Below are 18,415 nucleotides of genomic sequence, written 5' to 3' on the forward strand. Positions count from 1 at the left end.
AGTTAAACATGTCCACAATTGAGCAAACTAACAGTGGGCTCTGTTCACACCACCTGAGACCCGTCTGTTCACAGGAGAACTCACACCCTTTGTCAATGACCCATTCATTTTGCTACCAGAGAGGACCAGAGCCAGCCTTCATGTGCCAGTTTGGATTGAAATTCTTTGACTCTGGGTCCACTTGTGATGAAAGAGTGGTAGGTGGAATTTTGAGAGTTCATTCCCCCCACCCCCATAAATGTTGCCTGAAACCATAGATGCAACATGGATGTGAAGATGAAAAAGTGGAGAGCCTATGTGAAGTACCCTCCTCGCTACTGCCCTGTTTTCTGCAGACACGAGTAGATTGTTTGGAGACATCTTGCAGATCTAATATGATACCGAAAGGAGATGGAGCAAACACTGTGAACATAACCTAGAGGAAATGAAAGGAAAAAAGTTAAGAGAAGGAAGTGAAAGAATTAGAAGAAAGACTAATCTTTATTCTTGCAAAATTGAAGGAATTATTGTGTTGCAGAAACTAATAAGAAAGTAGATCCTAGAAGGGAGGTGGGTGAGGGGATGGGTGGAATAAGTGATGGGGATTAAGGAGGGCACTTGTGATGAGCACCGGATGATGTATGGAAGTGCTGAATCACTATATTGTTCACCTGAAACTAATATTACACTGTATGTTAACTAACAGAAATTTAAATAAACAAACACTTTTAAAATAAGGTACAATAGAGCCTATAATTTCACCTGATTCTTCGTTTGTAACTTCAGCTGGTTTTGTCAAGGTAGTTGGAAATCAGTGTTAAGCTGAGAATTCTGGAGTCAGTGGTGACATGCACATGTGACATTATTATTAGTAAATTATTATATAATAATAATAATAATAATAATAATTTGTTGAATAGCTTTACAGATCTTTTTCATAAATTATACTTGATTTTCCAGATTTCAGGCTTTGCGTTGCCTCTTCTTTTTCCTTGTTTCTGCAGATCCCACTACTCTGTTCACTACAGAAAGGAGAAGTTCCATATTTTTAAAGCAGAAAAATGTATAGAGTATGGGATTTTATAAGTGATTAATCTCTGTGACAGAGCGTGTTAGTTGATGCAGTGATATCAAGTAAAGATTAGGCAAGATTCAGCTCTACCAAGTATGTGTCAACTTTGTGAAAGAGCACATTTGTCTTTGAAAAAGCTTGACTTTTCTATATTTCACAAATTTAAAAACCCATTGGGTTAGGGGGAGGGTTTAGAAAAGAAATACGCTCGTAAAATTTAAGGGCTCAGTGAAGTCCAAGAGAAAGAGCAAGTTCACACAGAAGTTAATGGTTAAGGGTTGATCAACATCATACAAGAAGGGTAGGTTTTCCAGGGGATACTGAGGACTGGTAGGCAAGCTGTGTGATCCGGTGATACTGGGGGCAGTGTCTCAGATCCTCAGAGATCTCTTCAGAATATATACAAGTCCTTCTCTCTCTCCATCAGCGGAAGTCCTTGACAATAGCAGGACTCATTTGGAGTGAGGCGCTTAGAAACCAGCTTTAAGGAATTCAGCGCAGTAAGTGGAAGAAGTAAATGAACAACGCATTCAGTGAGTTCAGAGGTAATTAAAAAAGTAAATACACCAAAGGTCAAAGAAAAATGAAGCCACTTATTTTAAGACTGCTGAAAATTAGATTTTAAGGGAAGAGAAGTAAAGGGGCCAAAATTTGGAATGGCAAAAAGTCAATTTAAAAATTGGTTGCAGTAAAATATGAAGCGGAGATAGAGGAGGGAAGCATATTGTGAAGAGTACGGGGGAGCTGAAAGCCCCACCGATAGGCAACAAGAATGAATTTATACCACCTACTTAGCTTCTGGAATGGTGGGCAAAAAGTTAAGTAGCCTATTTCCATTTACACTGTAAAACTATTTCCCAAACAGCAGCACGCAGATTGTTAATCTGCAAATCGCTAACAAAAGTGAGGAATTTGGAGGTCACCTATGTCCTGAATCCTCACTCTTTACTGGAGAGTGCAGGTGCTAGAGTATGCTCACAGAAGACAGATGAGGAAAATACAGGAAGAAAATCTTTAAGAGCTTTCTTTACGATTATCTCATTTAACACTTAGAATAGGTAGAGAAGAATGCTATGCCCATTTTATAGATAAACAAACTGAGATTCAGAGATGTAATGGAGTTTCCCCAAGTCCATAGAATCAGTGAATGGTGACCTCAAAAACCCTTGCTCCTCATAAAACTCCAGCCTACCTTTTTCAGGCCATGATTAAAGCGCAGATCAGAAATAGGACCGATAAGTGCATAGGAATATAAGAAGAGAAAAGTGAGACTGAAGGAGTAGGGAAGGCTTCACTGAACAGATTGAAATTTCTTATCAAAAGAGTCCTATTTGGATGATGGGAGGGCGTTGGCTGTTAAAAAAGAAAGGTTCATTATCTAAAAGTAGATGAAATGTAGTAAATTAAAGTATCCTGGATGTCAGTGTTTGCTAGATATTTTGAACAGTGCAAATTGTGAAATGTAGCCTATGCTTGGATCATTTGAGACAATCAAGAGCCATTTGAAAATGTGGCTCCTGTCTCTTCACTCAAGGCCAAAAGATATTTTAGGATTAAAAACCCAATCTCAAACTCTAAAGCATTTATTAATAATTTAGACTTTAAATTATCCTGGAAAAGCTGGAACTCAAATAAAATCGCTTTTTAATCTGGCTCCTCTGTACAATATTAAGGCAGTATTTAATTTAGTAAATAAACACCTGTGAAAATGACAGTGCAACCTCTATTAATATGATTTAAACCATGTTGTGTGTTCTCCTGAGATATGCCAGATTAATGCATTATCCAAGCCTTGGTGGAAAATGACCTACTGAAAATGAAAGTAGAATTCATAACTAAAAGCAGCCCAAATGCAGCTAATCTTAACCCCTCATTTTACAAATAAGGCAAGTAGAAATAGGTTAAAAGGTAAGTCATATTTATTATTTTAGATCACACCACATCCTTCTAACTTGAGCGCTATTAAAGGTTTTATTCGGTTTCTATTTTTTTCTCTAATATTTCAAATGATACTACATTCAAATGTGTACTTTTTTCCCCCTGTTTGTGCTTTGAATGGCATGTTTGGATGACTGGCCTAGATTTGGCATTCTGAGTTCTGTGCCAACAAAAATGTCAAGTGCGTTTATTTGCCTTTTAATTAAATGCACTGGATTTTAATATTCCAGATTTTTTTTCCCCTGAAGAAGAGATTCTCCTGATCCTGTAGTTTATAGGAGAGAAAAAAAATCACTGACATTATCGTGAATGTCATATTTTTTCACCTAACAGTTCCAGATACCCACATATCATTTTATAAACGTTTTACTTTAAGGTGCAAATCTTATTGTTCGGTAGACTACTTTGCTGCAAACACTGCATGTGGATGTGTAATCCAACATCATTTATTTTTACTTACTCCTTTGAATTTTCAGTAATTCTCACCTCAACCTGCTTTACTTTTAATAGGATTGCTGCTTGTATGTCCCACATGTAGTAGTCACTATATGGAAGATGTAGTTGCTTATCATTTACAGTGTCCCTTTCCTGTACCTTTGGTTTGAATGTGGGCCAGGGTTATGGCATTATATTATTTGTCTTATTTTCTTACTTCCCCAAGTTAATTTTTACTACTCTATTGTTATCCTCTGATCTCCTTTATTAAAGCTTTATTAAAAAAGCATTTTTTTAAGTCGACTAGACATCTTCATAATCTCTGAACTCACTTTACTACCTAGTACATAAGCACTGAACCGTCTGCTATTGCTATGCTACACTTGCCCTCATCTCAGTAAAAAAACCACACCTTCCACCTCCCTGTTTTCTTCAGAGAGGTCTTCCCTCACCTTCAAACCTAAAGAGGTCACTGTGTGCTCTGTCTCATTCCCTACTTTAAGTTTTGGCAAAGAACTTCTCAGTGTCAGGTGCTTGTTTACTTGTGTATCATCTGCTTCAGAACACAGGGATGTAAACTGCATGAGAGCAGAGATAGTCTCTGTCTTGTTCAGTGATGATTCTTCAGAGCTGGGAACATGCCAGGAACAATAAATAATTTATTTATTAGTGAAAGAAAGGAAACCCAGGCCTTCTTCATGGAATTAAGATGGGTCATGCAGTAGCCACATTATGAAAAGAGCCCAAAAGTCCATCAATTGACAAATGGATAAAGATGTGGTATAGATAGATAGATATAGATATAGATGATATAGATATAGATGTGATATAGATATAGATATAGATGTGATATAGATATATAGATATAGATATAGATATAAAATAAGAAAAATAAGATAAAAAGAGAAGGAGGCAAACCATAAGAGATTCTTAAATACAGAGAACAAACTGAGGATTGCTGGAGGGATATTGGGTGGGGAGATGGGCTAAGTGGGGGGTGGGCACTTGGGATGAGCACTAGGTGTTGTAGGTAAGTGATGGATCACTAAATTTTACTCCTGAAATCATTATTACACTATATATATATTACACTGTATGTTAACTAACTTGGATTAAAATTAAAGAGAAAAAGAGATGGGTCATGTAACTTATGACTTAAAAAAAAAAAACTCTTATAACTTCCTCTAAGAACAGTCCCAGATTCCATCTATCCATCTGTGTTTGAGTTTTTATAGGAAGGATTTGATCTAACTCAATTTCTTTGTGTTTCTATCTCTCCAACTTTACTTGTTCTTTTTGTTAGGTAGTGATTGAGGTTGATACCTCTCTGGCATCTTTCTGTCTCTCTGAGAAGACAGTACTAAAAAATATTCCTAAATAGGTGGCTAATCACTTTTCTCCCAAGCGAAATTGCCAGGTGGGAGTCAGGAAGCATGGGCTATATTGTTATGTGTCAATAGCTAATACCATGACCGTGAAAAAGGCATTTACTTACTCTCAGTTTTTTTTAATCTAAAAATCAGAGTTGGACTGTGGTGCTGAATGATTTTAAGAAATGTTTGAGGATGTCAACAAACTAGATACAATTTCATCCCCTTGTGCAAGAGTCCTGCTTTTGCCTCTTTGTAGTACTTGCCACATTCTGCTAATAAGTACAATGTATAAGTGCTTGGCTGTGCTTCTAGATGATACACACTCTGAAGGAAGAGCATTTGTTCATCTTTGTGGTTTTTAGCCTCATACAGTCTTTGTGCCCCTGAGGTATTCAACAAATACGTAATAAATACTGAATTGTCTCATCAGTATTTCTGTATTTTTAGAAATTAGACTTCTCTCCATTTGCTGTTTATTTGAACTCATATTAGTTATGGTACAGAAATTTAGATTTGGAAAAAGAATTTTATCTGAATTTGATTATATCCATCCTAACCCTTACTGAGGCTTTATTAAGTACCAAGTATTATCCTAAGTATTTTATCCATTTTAATGTGCTTAAGAGAAGGGATGTATCTATCATTTCTATTTTTCCAATAAGAAAATGGAGGAACTCAGTGGTTAAATAATGTACTTAAGGTGCCCTAACTAGTAAGTGGCAGAGCTGGAACTGAAACCATGATCAGTGGCTTTGTTATAATAAAAATATTTAATGCCACCTGATTAGAGTATTCCTTATCAGTATGTTTTCCAGATATGTTAAAGTTCCTTAGCAATTACTGCTATGTAGAACAGTTTTTTTAAAGCATGATTATAGATTTCATAAATTAATTCTTTTAACCTTAGCATGAATGTATTTATTTCCAAAATGTTAAAACTTGAAGCATGCTTTAATGCTACATTATATATGCTTTTATGTAGGCAGTACACTTTGACGAATGATGAACATTTTTGTTATTCATTCATTAAACTGTTGGCCACTGTAAGTCATTGGACATAAGAGATGAAAGAGAGTATACCTCTGCCCTCAACTACCTTCTAATCTAGTATATATTGCAGATTTATTGAAAAAAACATTTGCAACACAATTTTAAATGTAGGTTATGGGCAAATAATTAACTGTTCTTTTAGAGATGAGAGGGTAGTTAAGGATTAAGGTCTTGAATAGCGCTAAAATAAAAATAAAATCCCATGATCTGCCTTCCATTTTCGGATGCCTGGCAGATTAGGTGCTCTGAGGATCTCAGCAGAACAATCATACCTAGGTAGGGCACCTCTTTAGATACATTGCCAGGCTCATAGCACCTAGGAGAGGTCTCTAAGGACTCAACAGTCTGCCTCCGCCCCCGACCCCCCTCCAAAAAAAAAAGTGGATGAATAGAATTAAGAACAGTGAGCAATAGGTAGAAGGAGAGGTTGGTAGTCCCAGAAAGGGATGCTGAAGCTATATTGTCCTTGAAACACAGGTCCTCAGGCTGGTAACAAGGGGGTTACCCTGCCTGGAACTCTCACATAGAGGCGGTATTCTTAAGGAGTGCAGAGGAGGTCTGAGTCCTGTGGTACCTCATGGTTACTGGCAGAAGGTGATGCAAGTTCTTTTGTAGATGAAAGCATGATGAATTGAGGCCCGCAGGATTCCCATAGACTAACATAAAGCAATTAACTCACAATCAAAGGTCACCAAGCATTCCTGAGAGTAACTCACTGTGAGAGTTAGCAGAAACAACAGATCTGCCTCCCCAAAGGACTGCTGCGATTGGGATTGTCACATTCAGAATACCAAAGAGCTGTGTACAAAATAGTCAAAGAAACAAAGTGCAAATCATAAGGATTAGCAAAATACTCTTAGGAGTCACTAAACAAAGACCCATTTGCAAAGAATCAAATGAAACCTTTAGAAAGAAAAAGCATAATTTTTCAAATTTTAGAAACTCTTTGGATGGACTGCATAGCAGCTTTGACAGAAGTGAAAAGATAATTTATCAGCTGAATTTTAATCCGAAGAAGTTACAGCAAAATATAAAGGCAAGCCAAGATGCTAAGGAAGAGGACCAAGCATGGGAACATGCCCATCATATATTATAACATATTACAGAGCTGTGGTAATTCAAACTTTATCATATCAGCACAGAATAAGTATATTACCTCTAAGAAAATAATGGAAAATCCGGAAACAGAATTCATGCATGTGTGCAATTTGTATATGGCACAAAAGTGGTTTTGTAGATCATTGGGTCAATTCAAAAGTTGCCCACAGATGACTGGAAATTTATTTGAGGGGGTGGGGGTTAGCGGGGAGACTTGAAATACTTTTCTAGTGTATATCACACTCAGAAAGCAATTTCAGGTGGATCCAGGATTAAATATGAAATGCATAGTTTTAAAACCTTTAGAGAGAGAGATTGTTGATATAAATTCAAATAAATGATTGATATATTTGACTATACTGAAATTAAGAACAACTATTCATCAGGATATCATAAATAAAGTGAAAGGAAAGCCGCCCAATCGAAGATATTTCTAATAAATAACTGACAAAGGATTAGTATCAATACATGAAATAATTTATAATAATACATAAACCAATAAAAAAAAGATGAAAATCAAATACAAAAAAAAGGGGGCCAAAATTATGCACTAAGCATTTCAGAGCAGAGAAGAAATAGGTATAAATATTTCAAATAAGTATCTCAAAAGATAATTTCAATAATCAAATGCATATTAGATATCATTCTCTACCACTAAATTGGCAAAAATCACAAAGTCTGGTAATGCAGAGTGTTAAGATGTAATTCAAATGGAGTTTATGTGCACTGCTGGTAGATATATAAATTCGTAATAATTTACTGTTATCTTATGAAGCTATTTGCAATCATGTAATAGTTGCAGTCCGCTGGATAAACCCACGGGGCCAGTTTGCCATGGCAGAGTATTTGGAGAAGGGCTGGTGTTTTTGTATGATTAGGGTATGTGATAGCCTAAAGGAATTGTCAGTAGATGAGATGGAAAGGGTTGATTAGAGTCTAGTTTTTAAAGGCTCTGTATGTCATACCAAGAACTTCTGCCTTTCCTCTTCAATGGAAAGCAGTGAAAAAAGTCATTTAATCACATCTGCATTTTAGAAAACTCATTCTTGCGTCAGTATAAAGGATGAATCTGAGGCCTTGTAAGGGAAGTAGAAAGGCTCGGTGAAAAAGCTAGATGAAAATGGAAATGGAGAATTAAGGGCAGATTTCAGACGTAATGTAGCAGAGACACCTAACTGTGTTTAAGAAGTCGGGGAACACACAATTTACCCAATTGAATAAATTTAACTGAATGAAAAGCTTAATGAAAAATTCACATGTAAAATATTTGACCTTCATTAAGTTGTTGTGAGGCAAAAAATATTGTACATGTTTTTTAACCTTTAAGCACATTCCTAAAATGTGATGCTTCTTTTATTGCTTTTTTTAAAAAAAAAAAGTCTTTCTATAATTTCTTCAGGATTTTATGTAAAACTTAAACAGTGGTTTTAAAATTAAAAAAAATAAGAGAATCTAAGACTGCAAGAAGAGGCCTTAAACAGTGTGAAATTAACTTCAAGTATCTGTACCTGTATTTCATAGTTGTTTAAAGGCTATATGGACTTCTGAACTATTATTTTCCATATCAGAAATTTTCAGGTAACGCCTGTATCTTTATTAAACAAGAATAAACTATATTTTAGTTAACCACTTAAACAAAATATGTGCTATATAGCTGTTTTCATTTTTCACTAAGACCCTGTTTTTTATTGTCAACCATCTGAGAGTGGACAAGTTGCCTAAGATCCTATGACATGATAAAACAACAGGACTTCAAAGAATCATTGAGTTAAATAATGCATGCTTCAAAATGCCCGTAAGGCTTAGATGTCCAATGTGGCAGACTCTTTAATTAATAACATGGACTTTACAAAACTCACCATTGTATATCTATACAACAGACTGCTAAGATTTTTAAAAAAACTGTTTTCTAGCAATGTCAGTTTCCCTATTCATAGTTTTTAACTTTTATGTGATGGACCCAAAGGGCTAACATCTGGGCCATCTCCACCCAGGAGGGTAGCATCTACCACTACTTTCAGTACCAGTTTTCACATTTTATAGAAACTTTTCCCATCATATGTCACTTAATATTCCTAAAAGCTATATAATATAGCCACTGTTATTTTTATTTTATAGATGAAATATTAACTCAGAGATGCTAACTTGCTAATTTGATGTCACACAACAAATAAGAGAAGGAGCTGAGGATTAAAATAGGGCCTTACTGATACTAAGTTTCTGTACTTTCCATGACTCTGGAATTTCCCTACACTCTGGTTTGGTGGTAAATGGTGGCAGATGGTAGAAGCAGTTAACTTCGTGAAAGAATGGCTAGCATAGGGGCTAGAAGTTTCTAGAGACAGTTCAGAAATGTGTGCCAACCTCCAAACAAGATCTGCATCTGATCAAATCTATCCTTATGTTTTTTCAGAAGACAAGTGATTTTCTGTGTGCCAGTACATCTACCGAAGGCAGCCTTAGTGTCGTTCTTGTATTTACTCAACCAGTCCTTTCCAGGTCCAGCTGGAAATGCAGTGCTATGCAAAACAAACATGGTCCCTGCTTTTATGGGCTCTATCTTAACAGGAATGGGAAATCATTGGCAGTTTCCCATCAGTGGAGTGACATGATACAGTTGATACAGTTGAAGTCACGGACATACTATGTTGCCACACTGTGAGTTGATGTGGAATAGGAAGAGATAAAAAGAGGTGACTACTGTGTAAACTGGGTTATATATGATGTTAACCTGACTTCAGGTGGTAGCAGTAGAGATGGGAAAAGTAGACACAAGAGATATTTAGGAAGTAGAAGTACTTTGTAACTAATTGCATGAGAAAGAAAAGTAATCAGTCATCTTGTTTGACCAGGATAATTCCAGTGTTTCCCTTTGGTCCTGTCACAATTATTTTACTTTCAGAAGTATCCCAATTTGGTTCATACACTATGTATTAATCCTGGAAATGAGAGGGAGAAGAGGAATTTGGCCTCGGTGTTTGTCTTGAAGCCCTGCGTGGATAGTTGAGCTAGTTACTGAAAGGGGGTTCACTGGAGGAGGAAGTGGTGTGAGCATGAGATGGAGTTCCGAATGGAGAGGATGTGTCTAAGGTGTCTTCACTGAAGGGAAGGCATTGAAGGGAAGGAATCAGATGGCTGCATGGGTCAGGAGTTCAGCTCAGAGCCCTGACCCATGGTTAGAGATACATTATGGAGCAATCAGCATGATGGCAGCTGAAGTGATAGAAGTGGATAAAAGTGGATGAAATCACCACACCAGAAATGTCAAGAGGGCCAGTTCTCTGAGAAACTCAAAGCGGCACCTATTTTTAAGGGAAACAAGGAGGGGCTCACAAAGGAGATCTAGAAATGGGAAGGCAGGGTAATACGAAAACTCAGAGATGAACAAGTATTTGGAAGCCCTAAGAGAGGAGGGTCACAAAAAGGAAAGCGAGCAATGTCAGAAGCTATCAAGAGATTGCATACAATGAGAAAATTGTACATTGGACTCAGCAATTAGTAAGTCATTAGCAACATTGGTGATGGTGGATTGGTGGCATTGAGAGACATAAGCGTGATGATAGCATTTAAATTCATGCTTGGGAAGTGAGTGTAAACAATATTCAGAAACATAGCTGAGAAGGAAAGAGAGCACTAGTGAAATACCTGGAGAATTTGCGGTAATTTATGGGATGATGATGTCTCTAATGCTGCTACAAGATCACCTGCTATATTGTACTCAGAGGCTTCTACCTCTAGTATCCATCTTGAAAATAAATCGAAGAGTGTTTTTACATGATCACAGCTTTTAAATTTAAGTAAATTTGTGTATTTTGGCGGTGTTTGTGTATTTTTTAATCTGTATCTTTTACCTAAACTTTTTAGGTAAATTATTTTTAAGTAGTGGGAGGAAGGACACCGTTTATAAAGTTACCTTAACTATGTTGCAAAATCAAAAAAAATCAACTCATGGGGCGCCTGGGTGGTGCAGTCGGTTAAGCGTCCGACTTCAGCCAGGTCACGATCTCGCGGTCCGTGAGTTCGAGCCCCGCGTCAGGCTCTGGGCTGATGGCTCAGAGCCTGGAGCCTGTTTCCGGTTCTGTGTCTCCCTCTCTCTCTGCCCCTCCCCCGTTCATGCTCTGTCTCTCTTTGTCCCAAAAAAAATAAATAAACGTTGAAAAAAAATTTTTTAAAAATTCAACTCATAAATTTGCTCAATAAAAATGAAATACTTCCTTCATTTTTTTCTCACCAAAGAATTATGCTGCCTTTGGCTTCAGAACAATGGGAACTCTTCGAATATTTTTTGACAGATAAAAAAAGGAAAAGATTTATGGCTAAGGAAAGCATTTCTGAAAAAGGTGTTCCACATTGCCTTTGTGTATGTGCATAAATTATAAACAGGGCTCAGGGGTGTAGTCACTCTAATAGCTTTTTGCTCTCTTTGAAGAAAATAGAAAATGCTCACTTTGGGGTTACTGCTGTGTTTCCATTAATGAATCTTCTAAGCTTGAATGATTTTAAATAGGATATTTATGTTCCTTGGTTCTAAGGCCAAGAACTTAGAAAACTATGTGTGATTAAAGTATCTAAAGTAATAAATTTATGCAGACATTTAATAAAAAATATTGTTAGTAGTAATAATAATAATAAATGTCACAGCTAAAGACTTTAAGGAGGATTCACAGTCAAGGGAAAATAGCCACCAAATCATATGTTCCTGGAGAATTTGATTAGCCTTCTATACTCAGGTTTAATAATGATGTTGAAGCATTGGTGAACAAGTCTGCACAAGAGTTGTAATCATGACAGACAAGCACCCTTGCTTCATCTAAATGAATGAACTTGGTGGGGTTTTTTATAACTGCTTGGGAAAAATTAATTGGAGTCCAGTATTTAACAAAGACATGTGTGTAGACTATGACTTTAAAGTAGTAACACTGTTTTACATAATAAGTTATAAAAGTTTCACTACTTTGCACCCTGAATACACTTGCAAAGTTAGCAGCATCTTTGGTCAGAAATGTACTTTTAGATTTGGCTTTTTGTTTCTGGAAATATGTTTAGGTTAATTCATCAGCAAATCTACATTATTTAATAAGACTCTTAAAAAACTCTTCAGTCTCTGAATTTGAAATTATTTACCACTCACCTTTATGTCATTTTTATTATTTAATTACTAAACCCAGCTAGTGTTAAGGCTGACTGTTCATACTTCATGATCATAGTTTATATTTGCACCTGTGTATCTTCTGAAGGTTGTCTGGCGGGCTTAGCAGTTCTGAAGATTTTTATGAAATATATACTACTTACGGCATGATATCTGTAGAAAAGTATCCCATAATAATATGTGTTTTGTCAAATTAAAATAGTGTATTAAATATATATTTAACTCATGGAACAGGAACCGATCTTTCAAGGGTTTCAAAAACATTTAATTCTGTGAGATAGGTCAGATCACAAAGCAATCATTATCGTTACCCTCTGAAAGCCAAGTGTAACCTAGAACCTATAAAGAGTAAGCATTAATTACTGAATAATGATGATATGTTGCATGCACTAAAGTCTTTTCTAGGGATTTCTACATCAAACATTCTGTCTGTTTGAAGCAGGAACTTTTCAATGCCATTGAGAATTACAAACAGGATATATTCTCTTTAGCTTTATATCCAACTTTGAAATATATGCCACCTGATTTCATATACACTGCTATGTATGTACCTCTAAGATTCTTCTCGGGAAAGAAGAGGTATCCAGTATATTTAATATGTACTTTGATGACTTGAACTATAACGTGTAGTTTGAAATGTGGTAAGCATTGAACTGCTTCTATGCATAATTAATGAGATTGGAAATTTCCTGAAGCCTGGATACATGAAAGTGTCAAGTCAAAAAGGAAAACTCCCTTGCTTTCCAGAAGAAACAACCTGAAGGCTTGCCTTTCCTACTTGAGAATAATAGTTATCAAATACTGGTCTATAGGGAAGTTTTATTCTACCCAATTGAAATAAGATAAATTAAGACAGTTATAGGGAATTGTTTTACTAAGTTAACTTTCTCTAACACTTTTCTTCAAACTATGTTTTCTACTGGTTTTACTTTAACTTACCATTTTATGAAATGACATTGATGTCAGATATGTTAGTTCTCTTTAATTTCCTACTTGGAAAAATTCACAATTAGCAGCCTTTTATCTGTCTCTTTTGGGGAGGAACTGTGGCTGGTTGAGAATCTGGAGCAGATATTTAGATGCAGAACCCGGAGCAAAAGCGCAGGGAGGGGTGCAGAAGCCAGCACAGAAACGCTAAAGAAGGAAGAATTGAAATATAGACATATACCTAATGTTAAAAAAGGAATTTGTAAATTATCCATTGGAAAGATATGAGGTTAGGGGTGCCTGGGTGGCTCAGTTGGTTGAGCGTCCAGCTTCGGCTCAGGTCATGATCTAGCGGTTTGTGAGTTTGGTTTGTGAGTCCGAGCCCTGTGTGGGCATCTTTGCTGACAGCTCGGAGCCTGGAGCCTGCTTCGGATTCTCTCTCCCTCTCTCACTGCCCCTCCCCTGCTCACACTCTGTCTTTCTCTCTCTCTCAAAACTAAATAAATATTTAAAAAATATATATGAGGTTAGATTTAAGGGTTCATTTGTTCATTAAGCCACGGTCTCCTCATACTGTGGTGGATGCTTTAAGGCAATTTCCCAAATGTGCCTAATCCTACAAGTCAGCCATACTCCTGACACACAGATTCTTAGCAGGAAGGGCCCTGGATCTGGAAACATTGAGAAATGCTGTTTTAGAAGATAAATGTGTTAGATTTTGTTACTGTGCTTATGCCATTTATAATCTATCCTTATCTCTCTAAGCCTCAATTTTAGTATCTGCAAAATGTAAGTTTTCGAGGTTAATAAGGTGAAAATATCTTCAGGGGGTTAATGGAGCTTGTAAGTTGACTAAGGTGTATATACCTTTCTCAGTGCTTATTTTTATTTTTGAGAGAGATGGAAAGAGAGCCCACGTGAGCAGGGGAGGGGCAGAGAGAGGGAGACAGAATCCCAAGCAGGCTCCACACTGTCAGTGCAGAGCCCAACATGGGGCTTGATATCATGAACTGTGAGACAATGACCTGAGCCAAAATCAAGAGTCAGACTCTCAACCGACTGAGCCACCCAGGAGCCCCAGGTGTATACTTTTGACTGTGTGTATATGGGCTTTGAGAAAGACGGAAAGTTAGAGGATACAAAGAATTTTTAAATAAGAATAATAAAACAACTTTATCTTTTCAAAGTTCTGTTTCCCAAGTTTATTATCTGGGTTTTATTTTTAAAGAGAATATGAAATATTCCTTGATGTATTTGTTTTTCTTTTCTTGCAAACCACGTATTCCTTTCAAATCTTATATATCAAATCATAAACTGACACTTCTACCCGTTAGATGAAGCATTATTTAACCCAGCCCCTTGTGTCCCAGACAAGTGCAATTGACAGGTGCCAAACACAGCACCATGCTCTTGAGTTCAGAAGTGTTTGCTGAGTGAGCCAGCAAACAAATGAATCCCTAAATCTGACCCCATCTCTTTGCATGTACTATTGGCTAAAAATCTTGGTGTCTGACTTTTAAGGACATTTGGAGAAAAAATAGTACCATTCCCTTTGATAATTATTGCTAGGTTTTGTTTTATTTTCATGTGTTAACAAAACCCCTATTCAGGAGGCTTTCCCCTTATCTCGATCCTAAATCCCTTATGCCGTAGTTTAGCACGCTGCTGTATTTATATATCCAGGTTATTTTTATTCAAAGAAAATAAACAAGTTGTCTTTTTGTAGTAATTTTTGGCCAGCACTAATTTTCATCTCTGGGATAATTAGCTGCTTTCAGTAACTTATTTTTTAAATTCATTTAGCAGCAGCAACAGAAGAACCAGAAGTGATTCCAGACCCAGCCAAGCAGACAGACAGAGTGGTGAAAATAGCAGGAATTAGTGCTGGAATTCTGGTATTCATCCTCCTCCTCCTAGTTGTCATACTCATTGTAAAAAAAAGGTAAGAACTGATTTTGTTCTGTCCCATTAACCTACCGTTTATGTCACTAGCTTTCAGATACTTTTTTATTTCCTTAAGCTCTTTTAAAATAGAGCAAACAAGAAGATGAATTGAATTTTGACCATGTTGCCAGCATCTGAGTCTATTTCTCCTGCTTGTTAAAATAAATTCTTATTGGTTCTTTGCAGTTTAATTTTGCACTTAAACGTATCCTTCTTGTCAAGTTAACTTTGAAATTAACGTATGGATTTAAATTTCTCTAATGCAGAGACATTTGAGATAGTCATTTACCTTATATTTTGAAATCTTATTTGCTAAGAATGGGAAAAGCATTTATTATGATACTTGAGTTATGGTCTGAATTATTTTGTACTCTTACTCTGTTTTTCTAAGTGTTGGCTACAAGTAATATATGAGAAGAATCTAAACATTATTTTGTGAAATTGTATATTAAATATTCACTGACAAAATATTTCAGCACTTTAGTGTGAAGAGTCTTTTTTTTTTAATTGAGCATTGGTCTTTTATACAATATCAACCAATATCGCCATCTTCTGGAATTATATGAAGATATTAAGACCTACTGGAATTTAAACTGAGCTCTGTTCGGGAGATTAAAGTATACTCCTGCTGAAAAACATTTCAAAGTATACAGTCTTTACAATTTGACCTTCTTTCCATTCTATAAAATGTCATTGTCTGTAAGGCATTGTCTTAGAAACTGATACAACTCTCATGTCTTTCCAATCATATGTTTCAGATAATACTTCAATTTGGGAGGACTTGTAAACAAGTCTTTACATGCAGAGTACAGTCCTAAAGTAGTCTTGTGTATAGAAGTGTTTGCAATTTATGAATTATATTGAGTATTAAATGATATTGCTTACATTACATTAAATCATAGACTATTCGGATTGTTTTGTACTCAAAATAAATCATTAACTATATAGATAAGACTCATACTACATGTTTAACCGTTCCATCAGTTTATTTTAATGTATTGCCTCTTTACAATTATCCCCTGGAGATATATATGTTGGAGAAGACACAGCTGCATTAGAAACATTAGGTATGCATTATAGTGTTTTGTGTTAAATTAGCTCCATACGTGCTTTCCCTAACAGTGCTTTCTCTTTTTGCTGTTGTCTACCTCTGTGGTTGGAGAATACATCATATTTGAGACAGGAATACTTAAGTATTTCAGTAATACAAATTTGCCAATCAAGACCAATAAAATGACTGATTGTAACCTTCAGATCTTATGTCTCTATTTAGTTTAAATTTATATTTGGAAAGTTAACTGTTTAGAGAGTTAACTAAACTCTGCTTCAGGATTGCAACTATTCCAGTCCCTTCGGATCAGAAATGAGAGCATGAAATTGGCCTCTGATTATGTCCTCACTCAGTTAGAATTGGGTTAAACTTACTGGTTTTATTTGTTATTATTCAACACTTATTTGTTATTGTAGCCTTCCTTATCCATGGCCCTCTGTTTCATAAATTACAACAACAATAAAAAAATTGAAACATACATTTCTTAAAGTATACCGAAACAACCTCTAAGCACGATTATACTTGTGGGTAAAATGCTCTGACAACTGTCTAAAATTGCATAATGTAACAAATTCTTTTTCTGGTTCATATTTTAAGTGGATGGCCTCTCTATTAAAATGCTTAATGTTTGAGTTTTCATAATTATGCATTAATTGATTGTCTTTTGATAGAAAGTATGCCAGGCCTTTTGTTTCTCTTCCTCACCACTACCTTCATGACTAGCAAAAGTGCAACTTTATAGATAGACCAAGTTACGTATTTAGATCTATTTCCTTCTGATAAATATCATAACTAAATTACTTGAATCCCTTATCTAAGCAACTTTGTAATGACTTTCACTCATATGTAGTATGTCTCACATGTATCATGTATGATTTAATCACACATATGTTTCTTACACATACACATAGATTTTATAACAGTATTGCATAGCAGCAAAGCTTAATCAATTCTAGTATATAATGTTTCCCTTTTAATACACAAATTTATAATAAAATAATGGAAAAGCAACTATTTTTAGTCTTTCATGATCTTTATTTTCATGGGAAATTAAGTTTCTCAAGACTTTATCCCTCACTGGGAATAATCTACATAGGTATATTTCTTATGTTGAAAAAAAAAAGTTCTATGTATTTTTGGGTTTTGTGTAAAGATATGGTTTGGAATTTAATTTAGTAAAATTCTACAGCTGAGGGTATATATAAAGTAAGTTTTTAGGCTAAGAAAAGGGATAGTGCATCTTTCAAATCGCAATGTCATTTTTTTTTTAAACGCTGTTGAATTATTTCCAAATGTTTGCCATTTTTTCCATTGGTTTTGTATTATATTTTAAATGTGCAGCATGAACACATTATTAATTCCCAACATAAACTTGAAATTATGTTTCAATACAGTAAATGTTTGTGTATGATATCGTGATCACATACATCTACTGTGGAAATATCTTTGTGTATATAGAGTGTATGGGGCATATGTATATTCACATAATATATGTATGTACCTCTGTACCATTAAGATATAATCACTTGTTTAGAAATCTAGATGTCACTCTGCATATATTCTATATGAACCTAATAGATATTTACATTTTGTATCTCAAGAAAACTAGTCAAATTAGTGTACAAGTTCTATACACAGCTATTCCATCCATCATGGCTTTTCAATGGTAATGGATAATAGTATGCTTAACTGCACGTTGAAATACACAATCCATTTAATTTAAATTTTTTCTGGCAGTAAGAGAAATGTCAGCATGCTATTTTTTCCAAATTATGTATTTTAAATTTTATTTTCTATTGCTTATCTGTCTAATTGCATGGCAAAAAAAATATCTAACAAATGCATGAGCAAATGGAAATGCAAACCAAAAAAAAACATGACTTTTATTTTATTTTATTTTATTTTTTAACGCACATTTTTCTGCTTTATTGAATGTGACAGAGTCACGCTTTTCATTCACCATTGCTTCTCTTTTTCCACTGTCTGTGATTTGCTTGCCAGGAGGAGCTACTATTCTTACTCCTACTACCTGTAAGTAGAAAATGGGTGATATACAACTTTACCTGTGTTAAAGATGCAGTATCCCTTTTCAAAAAAAACAAGAACAAAACAACTTTAACTGTTTGTGATTTGGGTGATATTTTCTGGACTCTAAAACTATAAAGTTTATCCATTAACTTATTTTGTTAATCTTTTTAAAAAGGGATATTGTATTTCTGTATGTTCAGCTACTTTTATTTATAATTTTCCGCTAGTAGCTTTAGACTAAAGCCCAAAACATCATTTATTTACTTAAGTCAAACCTGTATCTTATAAACATGATACCTCATACTGCAAATCAGGTCAGGTCCGACTGTGATAACATCTCTCTCCACATTTCCAGGAATCCAGGATGGGTT

At 35.4% G+C, this 18,415-nt stretch overlaps 1 protein-coding gene across 7 annotated transcripts in view; it reads left to right on the forward strand.

The window, feature by feature from the left end:
• PTPRK (protein tyrosine phosphatase receptor type K) overlaps nt 1–18,415 on the forward strand; it is a 554,739-nt gene that overhangs the window by 497,314 nt on the left and 39,010 nt on the right. For 3 of the 7 annotated variants that reach the window (XM_053222258.1, XM_027056949.2, XM_027056950.2), the window contains exon 14: nt 14,825–14,963. In XM_053222258.1, the coding sequence (XP_053078233.1) occupies nt 14,825–14,963 (139 nt within the window). Of the gene's footprint in view, nt 1–14,824; nt 14,964–15,990; nt 16,033–18,017; nt 18,048–18,415 lie in introns of all 7 variants that reach the window. The other 4 variants (XM_053222257.1, XM_027056947.2, XM_027056952.2 and 1 more) reach the window with 3 other exon arrangements.

This window comes from Acinonyx jubatus, chromosome B2 (assembly GCF_027475565.1).
Source record: "Acinonyx jubatus isolate Ajub_Pintada_27869175 chromosome B2, VMU_Ajub_asm_v1.0, whole genome shotgun sequence".
In the NCBI taxonomy this organism is placed as follows: domain Eukaryota; kingdom Metazoa; phylum Chordata; class Mammalia; order Carnivora; family Felidae; genus Acinonyx; species Acinonyx jubatus.